A 14612-nucleotide genomic window follows, 5' to 3' on the forward strand; every position below is an offset into this window, starting at 1 on the left:
TTCCAATAAAATAAAATGGTGGTAAGAAATGCCATACAATAAGCAACACACTGAAGCCAAAGTGATGTGGAAGTCTAGAAATCAATGACACTGTATTGCTCCTTCTGCCCTTTTTGTTTCTCAATTGCCTTTCATCTGAGCTGTTGTGACAGTAAAGGCAAAAGCCACTTGTTGATCTGAAATGTTCCTTATTTCCAGGCCAATGTCACGGTCTCCAGGCCTGCCAGGTGGCAGCAGATGGCTCTTTCTTTGGAGACCCTTGTCCAGCTTTGGGAARCTATTTGTCTATTCAATACCACTGTGAGGAAGGTAAGAGAGAGGAGGCTGTCCACACTAGAAGAATGTACTGTTCTTTGCTATAACACTGTGACCATTGATATTTATCTTAAAAATCACTGTTCCATCCTCAGAGAAGAGACAGGAATAGTGGTGACCACTAAAAATCAGCAGAAAAATGTAGATTCCCTGTCCTAACTGAGGGTTTTGGGTAGAATACAAAGTCTGGGAATTCAAACCCATAAAATACACTTAAATGAAGTTATGTTCCAACCAGAATCTTGACCAGTAGATATGGAAAAGCATCAGCTCCCTGCCACACCACTAATGCACACAAATTAGCAGCAGTACCAACTCTGGTTTGGAGAAAGCTGGCTCTCAATGCCTGAAAATTAATTGAATTTTGTAAGGAATGTAGATAAACACTGGCACTGAATTCTGTCATTGTGYTTTGCAGGTCTGCAGCTGGTTATGACAGATACATGTTTTGTCTTTGAAAACATCACARTCACTTTGAACTGGCTGCTCTCACCATACTCTGGGAATCTTTCCTGTACCATAAGCACTGGAGATGGKCACACTATTGATCCTTACTACCCTCTAACGTAAGATATAGTCTTCATTTATCTTCAGACAAACAGTAAATTTCATTGCTAGCACTTTATTGAATGTTCTAATTCTCATAAATGAGATGTTAAAAATTAGATGGCTTAATATTAGACCATACACACAAGAGACTTGGAGTCTGCAAAACCTGATTTGAAATGGATACAAAATTTTATGTTAAGCTGCCAATCACTATCTTTCTTCTRCTTATTATAACAAGTGTTTTCTATTTCTTAGAGTATTTATCCCAGATCTTAAGACTCAAAATTAGTGGAAACATATCAGAAATTGCCAAGGAACAGGCAAATATTATTTTCCTAGGTTTAGCGAGTGGTTTTTAGTAATATTTTAAAAATAATAGGAAAATCTGTAGGTTTTCTTTTATTTTCATTGCATAAAAATCCTACCTTTAAAAGATCAAACATTATTCCATTGGATTAAAAAAAAAAAAAAAAGATTTTATCTTAGTACTAGGAATGACATTTGAATGAAAGAAATTTGGGAATGTGACCAGTGTTATTACGTGAAGTGAAGGATTTCCCAGAACTGTCTTCCACAAGCAGCTTTTTTCTTTSTATTCTAGACTGGTCAGCAACATCACACACAAATACTCCTCTCCTGGGGAATTCACTGTTTTTGTGGAGTGCACCACCAGTGAATGGCACGTGATGGCTCAGAGGCAGGTGACAGTCCAAGATAGGATGGATCAGCTCAGCATTACTGGGTGCTACAGCCACTATGAAACTGGGAACAGCTCCCACTGCCGTACACTCTATGGGGAGGGGCTGTGGATCCAAGTTCARCTCAGTGGAGGTGAGGATCATTTCTCTGCAGGATTTAGAGGGAAGCATAAATATTATGACAGACATGGGATAGAAACAGGATTTTCATTATGTGAAACATTCCTTTTTAGTGAATGCTTTTCCTCTAATTGTATTCCTGCAACTGAACTCTCTCAGTTCCATTGGAGGGGGTTCTTTCTCAGTGGTATTTCACCACCTAAAACACAGTAGAAGCAGTTTTTTCCTATTCACAAAGCTGGCAGCATGAACATAACTTTGGTCACACAAATCCAAGTGATGCCAGTCAGAATATTCTGTATTTGAAGTCAGATATTCATGGAAATGCTCCTCTGATTAAGGTAAGAGGATTCCACTCTGAGCTGCACATATTTGCTGCTGTACATTTCTTTCTCACTTCAAGATCCTGCCAGGCACATATATTCCGATAAAAATAAAATTCAGTAGCTTAKGTTTGAATTCTCAAAACATTCCCATCAGAAAACACATGATAGCCATTCATTAARTCACCTTAAGTGACTTTATTAAAAATGACTGCTTTGCTGCAGTGTTCTTGTATAAACAGCTGGAATCGGTTGGCCTATTGCACAAGCTGTGAGAAATTTTCATCTGTGTTTCTGCAGGAAACGGGGTAACTTACAGTGTGTTAGCAGATAACAGGACACTGACTGAATCCATTGCAAAGGAAGGTTTTATCCCTCATAACCTGACACTCAACAGAGCCTCCCAAGAGCTGATAGGCCCGGGGATGCATCAACTGGAAATCCGAGCATCCAGGAATGAGACGGGATTGGAAATCTCTGGGAGCATTGCTGTTCACTTCATTGAGCCAGTGTCTGGAATTCAGGCTGCACTGGCCTCCCACACTCTGCAGCTGGGGGAGGATTTGGAGGTGAATGTCTCCGTGTCTCGTGGTGCCCCAGAGAAACTGATGTTTGAGGTGATTGGATCCAACCAAACCCAGTGTCATAAAGAAGATGGCCCTGGTGGGGAGCCACGGACGTACAACATTCCTGTGCACTCGGAAGGTACAGAGCACTCACAACCTCCCAGGACACTCAAACATGAGTACAGTTCACATAAAGGGTCACARCACCCTGGGCTAGGGGACAGCCATGTACAGCTGAATTTGGGAGCTGTTCTGACTGTCAGCCTGCAGAACAGCATGAACAGAACAGTCACATTGACTTGTAAGCGAGCTAAAAACCAGAACTGACAAATGGGTTTGTGTGTGCAGAATGAAAGCAAGGCTTCACCTGATTCTTGCAATGGAACAGACTGAGTGAAAAGACATAGGGTTTATTTTTTCATGGCACTATTTGATTGAAGTACAAATGAGGACATTTTATTGAATAATAAAGTGTTTTCCCCATGTTTGTTCACCATATTTCAAATTTAGACTGCTCTGCATTTCACACCAAAGTAATTCACAACCTGAGGAGTTCTCAGTAAAGATGACAAAGAAAAAGGGAGTTTTTCTGTGTGTCTGTTTAAAACATATAGTTTATGTAGGAGTGAATTATGAATAAACTTTTTAGTAATATTATCTTTCCGTTATTAAATAGTCAAAGCTTTTAAAATGCAGAATTAAGGAGAATGTGCTTATGAGTTAATTAAGAGGTGTAGAAGATAMAGAAAGCTTCCACCTCAAATGAACTATTCCAATCCTGTGCCAAAGTGGGAAGAGTAGAAGCTAATTATGAKTTCATTTAGTATTTTTAAATTATTTAATATTAAAGTTTTATTTGCTCTCCCTGTACCTATTTGAACATCCCTTCCCTATAGGCAGAAATTTTCAAACAAGATCTCTCAAAATTCCTGAATGCATTTGGCCTCTGGTGTTTGTACACCTCTAGGTTCCTGTGTGAGAATATCCTAGCTAGCTGACAAAAAACATCATGGCAAGGGCTAGCAAAAGGGCAGCTGAGTTATTAAGAAGTTGAGATAAAGGAGAAAAACATTYCTGGAAAAGCCTTTCAGCAATGGACACCCAACAGAAACCCCCCTGAAAACTCTTAACAGAAAAGAAAGGGATTTTTTTTTACAAATATTATACCTCAAACCTGTTGGACAGGTCCCTGCTACTCTTAACTGGCCCTTTGCCATTTTAGGTACTTTTCTAGTGAAAGTGGTGGCCATGAACGCCTTCTCAAACATGAGTTTGGATCTGGGATTCATCACTGTATTGGCAAACGGTTCCCATAAAAAAGGTAATTGCACTGATCTGACAGCGCTGCTTTTGACCACATAAGTGTCTTTTGCAATCAGAGCATTTCATGGGGTGTTTATAGTTTGCATCTAGTAATTGCTTTCCTTCCAGCAACAGTGCTGAAAACTTTTGTGGAGGCTTCTTCCTGATGAAGGCAGATTCCCYGACTTTGAAGTGGTCATAAATTAGCATCACTCTGTACAAGTAACACATTGCACATTTGCTGYTTGTCCCAGAAATAATTAGTGAAGTTTATGGCTCAGGACATAGCTTTGAAACCAGAAAATAATTGCATCACAGCAGCCYCATAACTTGCTGTCAGTAATGGCTTCTAGATGGCTCATCCTTACATTTACAAGAGCAGATTATACCAGAAATAAAATAACCTTAGTACTAATTGTATTGAAACTTTTCCATTGCTTTCCATCAATTTTCCTTTGTACATCAGTGAAACTCCATTACCTTCTGTGGATATATTCTGATTTATACCATTATGTTTGAAGAATTGGGATCTTCTCCTTTGTGGTTTGTGATGAGCTTGTTGTTACCATTTTACCTTTTAACTGGGCTGTTTATCATAGCTCTAGAGTCTGATTTTTACAGTCCCACTTTTCACACTGTCAGTAGTCAAATCMTGTGGATTTAAATCATATTCACTGAGGATGTCTGAAAGCTTTACAGGTAGCACTAAAATATTCTGTTCTTTTTTGCATTAAACAGATTCTGCTAAGGATGAAGGCAGCTTTAAAACAAATACCCAAAAGAAAAATGTAAGTATTATTTAAGCACCTTTCTTTAAAATTGCTTAGAAATGTTTTGTACCAGGGAAAGAGCTGTATAAGACATTGAAAAAAAGTRTTTGTAGCATAGTAAATTATGGACTAGATGTTCTGTTCCCCATATGGCTTAACACAAAATCTACACCAAAAGTCTGGGAGACAAATGTGTTTACAGGCATTCCATCTACAATTCATAAAAAAAGATTAAAGAAAATGAACTTTTCACAACAATTTGGTTTTGGAAGTTGAAATGTGTTTAGATGAMTTTTTAATTCATCTACTTGACTAATRCAAACCTCTCTCTGAAGGGTGATCYTTCAAGCAGAGTTTAATATATTTTATATTGTCCCCAAGTGTTTTCTACTTCTGTATTGGAGTGTTTAAATTACTTTGCAATGAAAAATTTTCCAGTTTATGGCAAACTAAGAAGTTAATGATACACCAATTGCTAGCAGCTGTCCAAATTCAACTAATAAAMATGCCAGAGAGAATATTTTATTATCTTCAATGTCTAGTTTTTAACTGTAACACTAGCAGACAGACATCTGCTATGGGAGATACACTGCTTCACAAGAAGCCATCATRCTTTACAGATTGCCTGTAAGAATATATTGCATTAGAGGAATATAAATCTAATCCAAAATCAAGTTTATCACTGTTTGTTGCACAGAAAGACAAACTCAGCTACGCCTTCTTCTCTTTGCTTATAGATGCAATGTATCCAATTCAGATAAAAAAGAGATGCACCAGAAGACAAATGGTTGTTTAAGGGTTAGAAATCTTGGTCCAGATGTTAATAGGAATTAGTTTCCCAAGTACTTAATTTTGAAAATGGGAGCTGCACTCTCAAATCAATTCTGCATTTGGGAGAATTTTGCCACACAATTTTTCTGTGCCATCTGCTTCTATTCCCATGGCTTCTCCTTCCTTACTAACTCTGATCAGGGAAAGATCACTTGAACTACAGATCTGCATCTGGTGATTTGGGGTCTGAACTTTCAGGCATTTTTCATGATAAAGAAGCAAYATATGTGTGTGTTTATACACATTCCTGTCCTAACATACATTTACTTCTTATTTAGGATCACAAAAGAGAACCCAAAATATATATTAAACCAAGTCGCCATGTGGATCCTTTCATGACTGTTACCCTTGGCTGGCCAGACAACAACAGTAATTCCAGTTTTCTCTGGACCTGTGGTTTGTGCATTTACACCAACTTGTATTTGATGGGTAAAAAACTCATTGTCATGCCAGAACAATTGTTGAAAATCTGACTAAAGGATGCTTTAGTTTATGGCTTTAAAGGTTGCCACTCACTGTACATGAAGATTGTCCTTCTACCTTACCCTGGTTTTGGCACCAAACTAATTATGGTATCAAATATGTCATACTACTCCATTTTGTCTGCTCCCAAAGATTTCAATTTTTYAATCTTTCAACATCTACCTGTCCTATGCTTCAGCCTCATAGCCAAGGACTAGTCCCAAGTGACTTACACAGTCTGGCATTTGGAAGGTTCATGTGYCTCAATAAAACAGCAATAATTAGCATTAAACATGACACAAAAACATTTCTGGCTGAAAACAGAATTGCTATGCAAGCTATCTGTGTTCCGTCCCCACAATTACCCCTGACCTCACACATTACTTTGCAAAAGCCTGTACTCTGAATCCAGATTAAAACTCTTTAAATTGTGTTCAAGAAACTTGTCTATAAAGCTCTTTTATAGCAGGAAAGTCCTTCATAAGATGCTATTCTAACTGTAAAGGAAATGTTTGTGCAGGAGCTTGCTGGCCTGCCTGGAATGAATGTGTGAAGCAACAGATAATCCTAATCAACCAAAGTGAGGTGCAAATCCCACCTTTGTGCCTTCCTCCTCCGAAATCAGCAGTGACTGTCAGGATTACAGTCCGAAACCACGGCAATGAAGAGAGGCAGGATGAGCAATGTCTCTATGTGACTGCAAAACAAGAACTGCAACTGGAAATCAGGTCTGGTTTTAAACCCAAGCACTCACTGGTTAATGTTATTATTGCACAAGCATAGTGCAAGGTCACAGTTAYCAATAATAATGATAATAAAGTGATATTGTACTWTTAGAATTAGAGAATCACAGAATRTTTTGGGCTGGAAGGATCCTTAAAGATCATCTTGTTCCACCCTCTGTCATGRGCAGGRACCAGCCTGGTCTTGGGCATTTCCAGGGATGGGGCAGCCACAGCTTCTCTGGGCAACCTGTGCCAGGGCCTYACCACCCTCACAGTAAAGAAAACCTACTGTTGTAAATCCATTTACACCTCACCAYTATAAAATTTACTGACCAAATGAGTCTTGCTGCATTTTCAACATCATTCTTTTATAAATGGAATAATACTCTTCCAAAACCCATTTACAGTTTTTGACCCAGTGCTGGAGATTTCAATACGCCAACCTCATTGAAACAGGAATAAATGCCATAAGATATGTCAGAGATTTCTCCCAGACATCTCATAGCATATATAACTCCCATSTTACTTCCTTACAGGTGTGAGGCAAACTGCAAGCCAGTGAACATTAGCGATGATGTTATTTTGAGTGTCTCTGGACAGGAGGACTCCCAGGCCATGTATTATAACTGGTATTTAGACAACACATCCCAAAATAAGGTGAGAGCACCAGATTTGTCAGAAATACTGCACACAAAAATCAGACATCACAAAGACATAATTGGTCAAGTGGATGCTTTGAAAATACTAGTGAAGACTGAAACAGGGCCTGGTTTGGGAGGGTCATAATGAAGGGCACCAAACTGCCGCCCTGCTTCTGATAAATCACAACAGAAAGCACAGCCATGAGTTCTYTTCTGTCTGWTTTTTCAGTCTACAGTCCTCCCTCYAGCCTGTGGCCTGACTGGTTTCCAGCAGAACTCTTTGTTTTTGCTTCAAAGCAACACGTCCTTGYTGAGAATGACCAGCTCCTTCTTGCAGACACAGGGAAAAGCTTTCCAGATTAAAGTAACAGGTAGGGGCTAACAGGGTTTTAGGGTTTTTCAGACTCCTTTGAGATAGTCTTTGCTGACATTACATCACATTGATGTCACACATGCATAGCCTCACTGACAAATATGAAGGTAAATTAGTCCACAAGTTGAAAGGTGTTCCTTTATATGTGGGTTCTTTAAAATAACGAAGACATGAGTTTGTTGTGGACTGTTGCACAGCAGGAGAAATTCAGTTACTTTACTCCTGCTAATAATTTTATTAAGGCTCATCTAAAATGAAGTTATGCTAAATGCTTGATCAAATAATACAGCTTTGCTTTATAATGCTAACATTAACACATTTCAAATAGCCCTTTTCCTCTTATGGTTTATTCAGTGGCAGGATTTGATTGCTCTTTAGGCTCTTTAGGTGCTGTGTCTGGTGCCTGAGCAAACAGCCCCGTTGCTCAGTGGATGAGATGGGTACAGGCAGGGTTCTGGCTGATGCTCTGCTCCTCCTCTCCCAGCAATGACCCAGCGAGGTTACGGGGAGGAATCGTTCCTTGTGAGCACCGTGCCTGCCCCAGACCCGCCCGCCTGTGGTGTGTATCCCGAGCAGGGCTCGCTCCTCACCGCCTTCAGAGCCTCCTGCAGCACTCCTGTCTTGGAGGCTTCAGACCAGCCCAGTCCTGGCAGGCAGCTCACATATTGCTTCTATGTGACACCAAATAAATCCCCAGGTGAGCAAAGGCACAACCCACCCTGCTCTGATCACCAGTAAACCGAGCCCTGAGTTCCCTGTTCTCACAGAGCAGGAGGTGTCTCCGGTATTTGACAGGTGACCCCTGCTTTCTTGTTTCAGATTCTCTCCTGGACTGTAGCCCATATCCTGAACTCTTCCCAGTGTATCTTCCACTTGGAGAAGAGGAAAATAATTTTATTGTACATGTGACAATTACTGTCAGCAACAATTATGGCGATACAGTTCAAACAAGTGCTTCAGTGAAGGTACACGGTAGAATTAATTTGTTTCAAGAACTCTCAAGTTGATAACTAACCCAGAATTGCCTTTTTGAAGCTTCTTATTTTGGATATATTACTTCCTTCCGAATGTACCATAACCATCATTTTCCTMTCTAACACAGACTATTCTCCTTGTGCTCAAGGTAGTCAAAAGAATCTTGCRCTGTCCTTTTTCTAGGACAGAAGTTTAAAAGAAGAATTCTTTGGACATTGATTGAGCAGCACAAGCCTATTTAGTGACTCTGGAAATACTCTGTGCAGGCCCCAAAAGCCTCCTTCTTCCCCAGTGCCACAGTATGGAGATCCTTATCAGGCCATTAAAAATAAAACATTTGAAATGGAGAACACGAAGTTTTATGTCCCACTCTATCTAGGCTGTCATTAAGATGATCATGGAAGCTGTTCAAAGAAAGTTATAACAGCCTTGCCAATGCTCTGATTTCTTCATCAGGTTGGACCTGCRGATATGATGGATGGGAACATGACCCTGCAGGCTGTGATATCTGAGAAGGCAAATGCCATCCTAAAAGATGGGAACAACAGCATGAGTCTTTTCCAGCTGTACAAGTCAGTGACATCTGTCCTTAATCAGCAGACCCAAGAGGAAAGTTTTAACATGTTTTTACAGACAAAGCAACGAAAGGAGGTCAGTGAAACGATTTTTTGCAGTACAATGTCATATAATGGACCCTTCATATTCTTTGACAGCTCTTAAGTAATAAAAAGCTCATATATCACCACTTGAAATCACTGAAGGTTTCAGGTTTCTAGCATCTGTCTCACCATTTGGCATAGGTTTCAGCTAGTTTGCACTGTTTGCCTACATAAATTATTTGTTTTATCACTCATCAGTAAAATAGCTAAATCTCAATTATTATTTCATTAATTTAAACTAGTTAATCTAAACCTGATTTTCCAAAGCAATTTATCTATCAATAAAATGGCCTCTCCAGTTGGATAAATATCCTATCTAATTTCCCCCAAAAGCACTAGATGGAAAGCAATTTTCTTTTGTCCATTTTAGCCACCAGTTGATGTTTCAGTTATAAGCTGATATTTGTACAGTGCTTTGAGTGCCTCAGATKAAGAGATCTAGAGAAACACAATGTATCCTTCAATTAGGACTCATTATTTGAATAACATCAARCACACATGGCTCTGCTTTCTCTGGAGCTAGCATTTACACAGTAATTCACATACATTAGTACAAATTCTMACTAGTAACTCTCCTTGCTCTTAATGGATGTTAAGTGTATAAATTCTCTGTGCTGGGAGGTAACATAAAACTCATGATTATATAATTACTAGGGCAAGTGGCATCTTGTCAGTAGAGCTAATGTCAGTTCAAATGTTGTGGAGCCTTATTCTGCTGCATAACTCATGGCAAACCTGGCTGTCAATACACAGCACTACTTTCACAGTCCTAATTAGCATCTTCTTCCTTTGCCTAATTATCCCTTTTCATCCCAAGCTCCGAGGGCTGATGCTGACAACTCTCTCTGTTGTTAACATAACATCAATGCAGACTGCTCTTAAGATGTCAGAGGTATTGAAAGAAATCACTTACAGGAGTGAAGAGCTGTCTGTCTCAGCACAGGTAAGAGGCAATTCATCTTGGATCTCCTCACACTAACAGTAGAGACTCTAATTATCCCACTGACCTTGGAAGAGTTTCAGTGCCTTATAATTATCTGTTCTTACCCATTTTTTTTTACTGTACCAGCATGTGCATTATGACCACGAGARAATACATTTTTCTGTTTGGAGTAAGTAAWWTTGARTCTCAAATATTGTCTCAAAAATCTCTACAACCCAGGCTATGACCATATGACATTTATCATGCACTTTTGAGACAGAAACCTTAACTTTTAGTCAGAAAAAGGTCAGMATGCATGTTTTCTCTTGTAAAGCACTTTTAGAACCCTGAAGAAAAACTGCCTGGGTGGGTTTTTCTAGAAATGCCCACATTCATTCATCCTTGATCCAGGCTCTGCACAAAATGCACAAAGGCAAGTGTCAAGGAATGTGTCAGCACCCAGAGGAACTGGGCACAAATGTGCAGCCTGATTTCACAGAAGTATCTCTTGAATCTTATCTGGCAACATGACATTATTTAAGCTTAAGGGGTCAGCAAATGGCTGGACAGAACAAATTGTCACAGGGAAAGCTCCCCAAACATGCAGGCAATAAAAACAGCTGTCCTGATTTCTGATGTATTAGAGTTGGAGCCAGACAATGGCTTGGGAGCGTTTCAGCAGGATGTGGTTAACTTTGGCAAGATGAGAACATAGCTCGGRTCCAGCCCTCACCCTACAGAAAGGCTGCTCAGCATTTGCAGGCTGTGGGAATGGATGGGATCAAGCYTGCAATGAATTTGCTTGGCTCCTTCATTATCCTGGGCTAAAATCTGGCCAGTGCCTTCACAGGCACAAAGCTGCATCCAGGCACAAAATAAAAACCGTAGAACTCATTCTCCTTTGGCACTTAGCACTGAGATTGAAATGTATAACCTAATTTACTATGTTACTGTACATCTAAAAGCTATCCTTGCCCAGTGTTTGACAGATAAGGTTCATTCAGATGTTATCCATCTTTTTATGGATTAAATCTGTAGAAACAGGATGCATTTTCTATGTCTGTATTCCATTTTGCTGTTATCATCTAGTGTATCATTGTTACTAGCATTTGAAGTATTACCTCAGCCCAAATAATTATAGCAAAAATATCATTAGCCACTAATAGTCACAAGAGACTATTGACATTGCAACATGCAGTAAATGGCACAAGTGTCACTTCTGTCATTTGTAGTGCCAGCACATCTAAACTGCTGYCTGTGTTTCTCATGCAGGTGGAAGCCAGCAACACTCTGAAACACGTCAGTGCCTCCTTGCTGGCTGTAAACACAGAGCACAGCAGAGATRGTCAGGAGTTAAAGGAAGCAGCCAACTATCTGTTTAATGCAGTGAGCAATGTTCTTAAAGCTTCTGTAGAAATCAGAGCTGGGAACACTTCAGTGCCAGAGGCAGAACAGGTAATTTAAGTTTGGTCCATTTTGTACTGTACGGTGTGTGAGCATTTGTTTGCTTTGGGAGGTTTTTTAAGAGCTCTGCTGCCTCTCGTATTTTCAAATTGGGACTGGGAAGGATTCATTGTGGCACCATGATGGACTTGTCCCAGTAGGACATGTTAGATTGAATGTCTGCTAATGAAGATGATAGAAGCCTCTTAAAATTTGTCTCATTTAAAGCTGAACAGGAGTACTGGAGAATACAGCATCAGCTTTGACCTCTAATTGATAACAAGCATGTTGAGATTATTTTCAGATTTGCTTCTATCCCTTCCTTTTGCCCCTTAATTCAAGGAACTCACAGGTATTCAACATTCATGATTGCCACCCCTACTTCACAGCTCTGGGTGCTGCTTAACACTTTGTCAGAAAGCTCTSTCTTATTATCTGTTCAGAAATATGTAAGAAGTTTATTTTGTCCTACTCTTTTCTATCCATATGTGAATTATCACAGCAGACTCTGTGTGTTTTCTGAGCTGAATATACTTTAGTTTCATCACTGCAAGGGAATAGGGTATGAAATAATTCTAACCTATGAGAAATTATGAACTGGTCAAGCTCCCCAATGATAACATGCTAATAACACACAATTGATATGTAATTTGGTCTTGCTTTTCCAAGTGTCCAGATAAAGGGCATTTTCTAAAGTGTGCAGATAAAGGGCATTAATACACAGAAGTGCATGAATATATTGAACAATGTCATGCTTGTAATCTCAATGTGTAGAAGTTATAAATAATACAATACAAAAGTAAAATCTGTAAGACATTTCTTTGCTGTCTGCAATGTTTCAGTGAGAATTGCAGAAATCAAATTTCAATAGMATAACTTTCTCTGAGATTAAGAAGCCCATCACCAAGTTTGTCACCTTTGTAAGACATCAAAATTAAAAGGAAACACTGACAAATAATGTGCAGCTTGATGATTCTGAGTACCTTTGTTTAAGTTTCCTCCTCTAATCCTTTTCCAGAATTCAGTGTCCCAGCAGCTCYTGAGTTCAGTTGAAAATCTACAGAGTGCCCTTCTGTTTGGGAAGGCACCGGGTGATGAGCCAACAGTCCTCACCTCTCCCTCTGCCACAATGTATATGCACAGGTAACAGCTATAGGGTCTCCCACTCAGGCTYCTGACAGCTACAAATATTAATTCCATTGTGCTTAAACAAAACGTTTGGAACCAACTAAATATTGTAGCATAATGACAACTTCAGTAGTGCAACAATGCTGTTGYTAGGAACTGATGGTAAGAGCAGCTCGAACTCCAGAAAAAAACACCTTAGAAATTCCCATGCTGTGTCTTCTTTAACTAGAAGAGAATTTACTRTGATTTCCTGAAAGAGGCAGTAGTCACTTACTTTTGAAATTATGTAGAAAATTCATGTCATGCCAGTTAAGGGTTCTTTCTTATTCAAGTTGCCAATGATGACATGTTATATAGAACTGTAACCAGCTTGGCAGAGGCAAATATAATCCTGAGGAGCCTGATGAGCATTCTCCATTCCCTATAATCATCCCTAAATTGTTCCCTGAGAGCCTGATTTTCATCCACATCAAACTGTGCATTCAAATCAAGAGCACGTTCATACAGAAACCAAATCTTTTACGTAAGTACATCTTGGTACAACTTCCTCTCCAGATATGCTAATTCCACCCTTTTTTGTTGATTCTGTGGGAGCATTATGTGACGTWCTGCATCAGGGGTAGATTAATGTACAAAGTATTAACTGTCAGAGTTAGAAACAGTTCTTCAATTAAGCAACATCTATGAAATGAGAAAGCTTTCTATGTAGATATGAAGTCCGTACTATAGAGGTTTGGGTTTTTTTTTCTGGTGGTTTTTTTCTTTTATTAATTTTTTTTCTTTTTATTCTGCTTTGCTTGTGTCCAACTCTAACCGGACAGATTAGAAACAGAAAACATGGAGAGCACATCCATTAACATCTTCAATTCTAGCTCTGCCAGATTTACTCTCCCACCTGCTTCCTCTCTCAATGTTTCAGGAGCTGATCATGAAACAATGGATATAAGGGCAAGTAAACATCTTTTACCTAACTCTATCTGATATTCAGCTTACATTCCTGAYCTAATGGTTTTAGTGCTGTTTCTCCTTTTAAAATGAACACACAAGAACACAAGTCATCCTTCCTGTCATGCCATGAAAATAATTCMAAGTAGTTTTGGTCAAAGAAGCCTTCATTTGTCTCAATGGCATGAGGTTGGTTCAGCAAGMTAAGGAGGACTGAAAGCTTAAACTCCCCACCTCATCAGCCCCTTACACACTTTGATTCACACCTACATGGCAGGAGAAGGCAACAGAATGAATCAACACCTACAAATCCATTTGCTGTTGTTTTACATTTTATGCTCTGAGGAGTCCATATCACATTAAAACTAACCTACAGCAGCCTTCTTTCATCCCAGCAAAAAAATGCATGCGTGTGGGGCACTCAGATCCTGCAGGAGACAAATGGGACTGAGCTCAAGCTTTCATTATCCAGCAATTTAGAGGGTGAATATAATGAAATATAATGAAATATTGACAATAGCTCAGTTGTCTGATTGTTWATGTTTTCTAACAGATGGTGAGCTTTGCCGTGAATCCCTTTTTCTCCAGTGACACCAGTTTTGACATCAGTGGAACAGTGGGAGGTCTCAGTCTAACTGGTCTGGATGGTTTGATCATACCAGTCAGCAACCTCAAAGAGAACATTGAGGTAAATCCACTATTTTCTAACCCTCGCCCTCTTTTCCCATTTTTTCCCTTTCTCTGTTAATTAACTGTCATTTGTATTATCATTTGTGAGGTGAACACTAATGCTGGTAGCATTCATTACATTAGATAATGGGATGATGCTCTCTGCATTTCTGATGGAGGGATTTGTGAGATGAGA

At 39.4% G+C, this 14612-nt stretch overlaps 1 protein-coding gene across 1 annotated transcript in view; it reads left to right on the forward strand.

Annotated features, from left to right (window-relative positions):
* The window catches only part of LOC130577288 (polycystic kidney disease protein 1-like 2), a 35067-nt gene that overhangs the window by 4485 nt on the left and 15970 nt on the right, over positions 1-14612 (forward strand). The window contains exons 4-21 of the mRNA XM_057372532.1: positions 199-309; positions 734-881; positions 1466-1695; positions 2306-2710; positions 3794-3892; positions 4612-4661; positions 5753-5870; positions 6457-6664; positions 7198-7318; positions 7532-7673; positions 8160-8372; positions 8495-8640; positions 9107-9301; positions 10127-10252; positions 11504-11686; positions 12693-12817; positions 13624-13750; positions 14301-14435. Of these exons, the coding sequence (XP_057228515.1) occupies positions 199-309; positions 734-881; positions 1466-1695; positions 2306-2710; positions 3794-3892; positions 4612-4661; positions 5753-5870; positions 6457-6664; positions 7198-7318; positions 7532-7673; positions 8160-8372; positions 8495-8640; positions 9107-9301; positions 10127-10252; positions 11504-11686; positions 12693-12817; positions 13624-13750; positions 14301-14435 (2882 nt within the window). The remainder of the gene's footprint in view (positions 1-198; positions 310-733; positions 882-1465; positions 1696-2305; positions 2711-3793; positions 3893-4611; positions 4662-5752; positions 5871-6456; positions 6665-7197; positions 7319-7531; positions 7674-8159; positions 8373-8494; positions 8641-9106; positions 9302-10126; positions 10253-11503; positions 11687-12692; positions 12818-13623; positions 13751-14300; positions 14436-14612) is intronic.

Source organism: Malurus melanocephalus, unplaced genomic scaffold (assembly GCF_030028575.1).
Source record: "Malurus melanocephalus ecotype Western Australia unplaced genomic scaffold, MMel_1.1 scaffold_173, whole genome shotgun sequence".
Lineage (NCBI taxonomy): Eukaryota > Metazoa > Chordata > Aves > Passeriformes > Maluridae > Malurus > Malurus melanocephalus.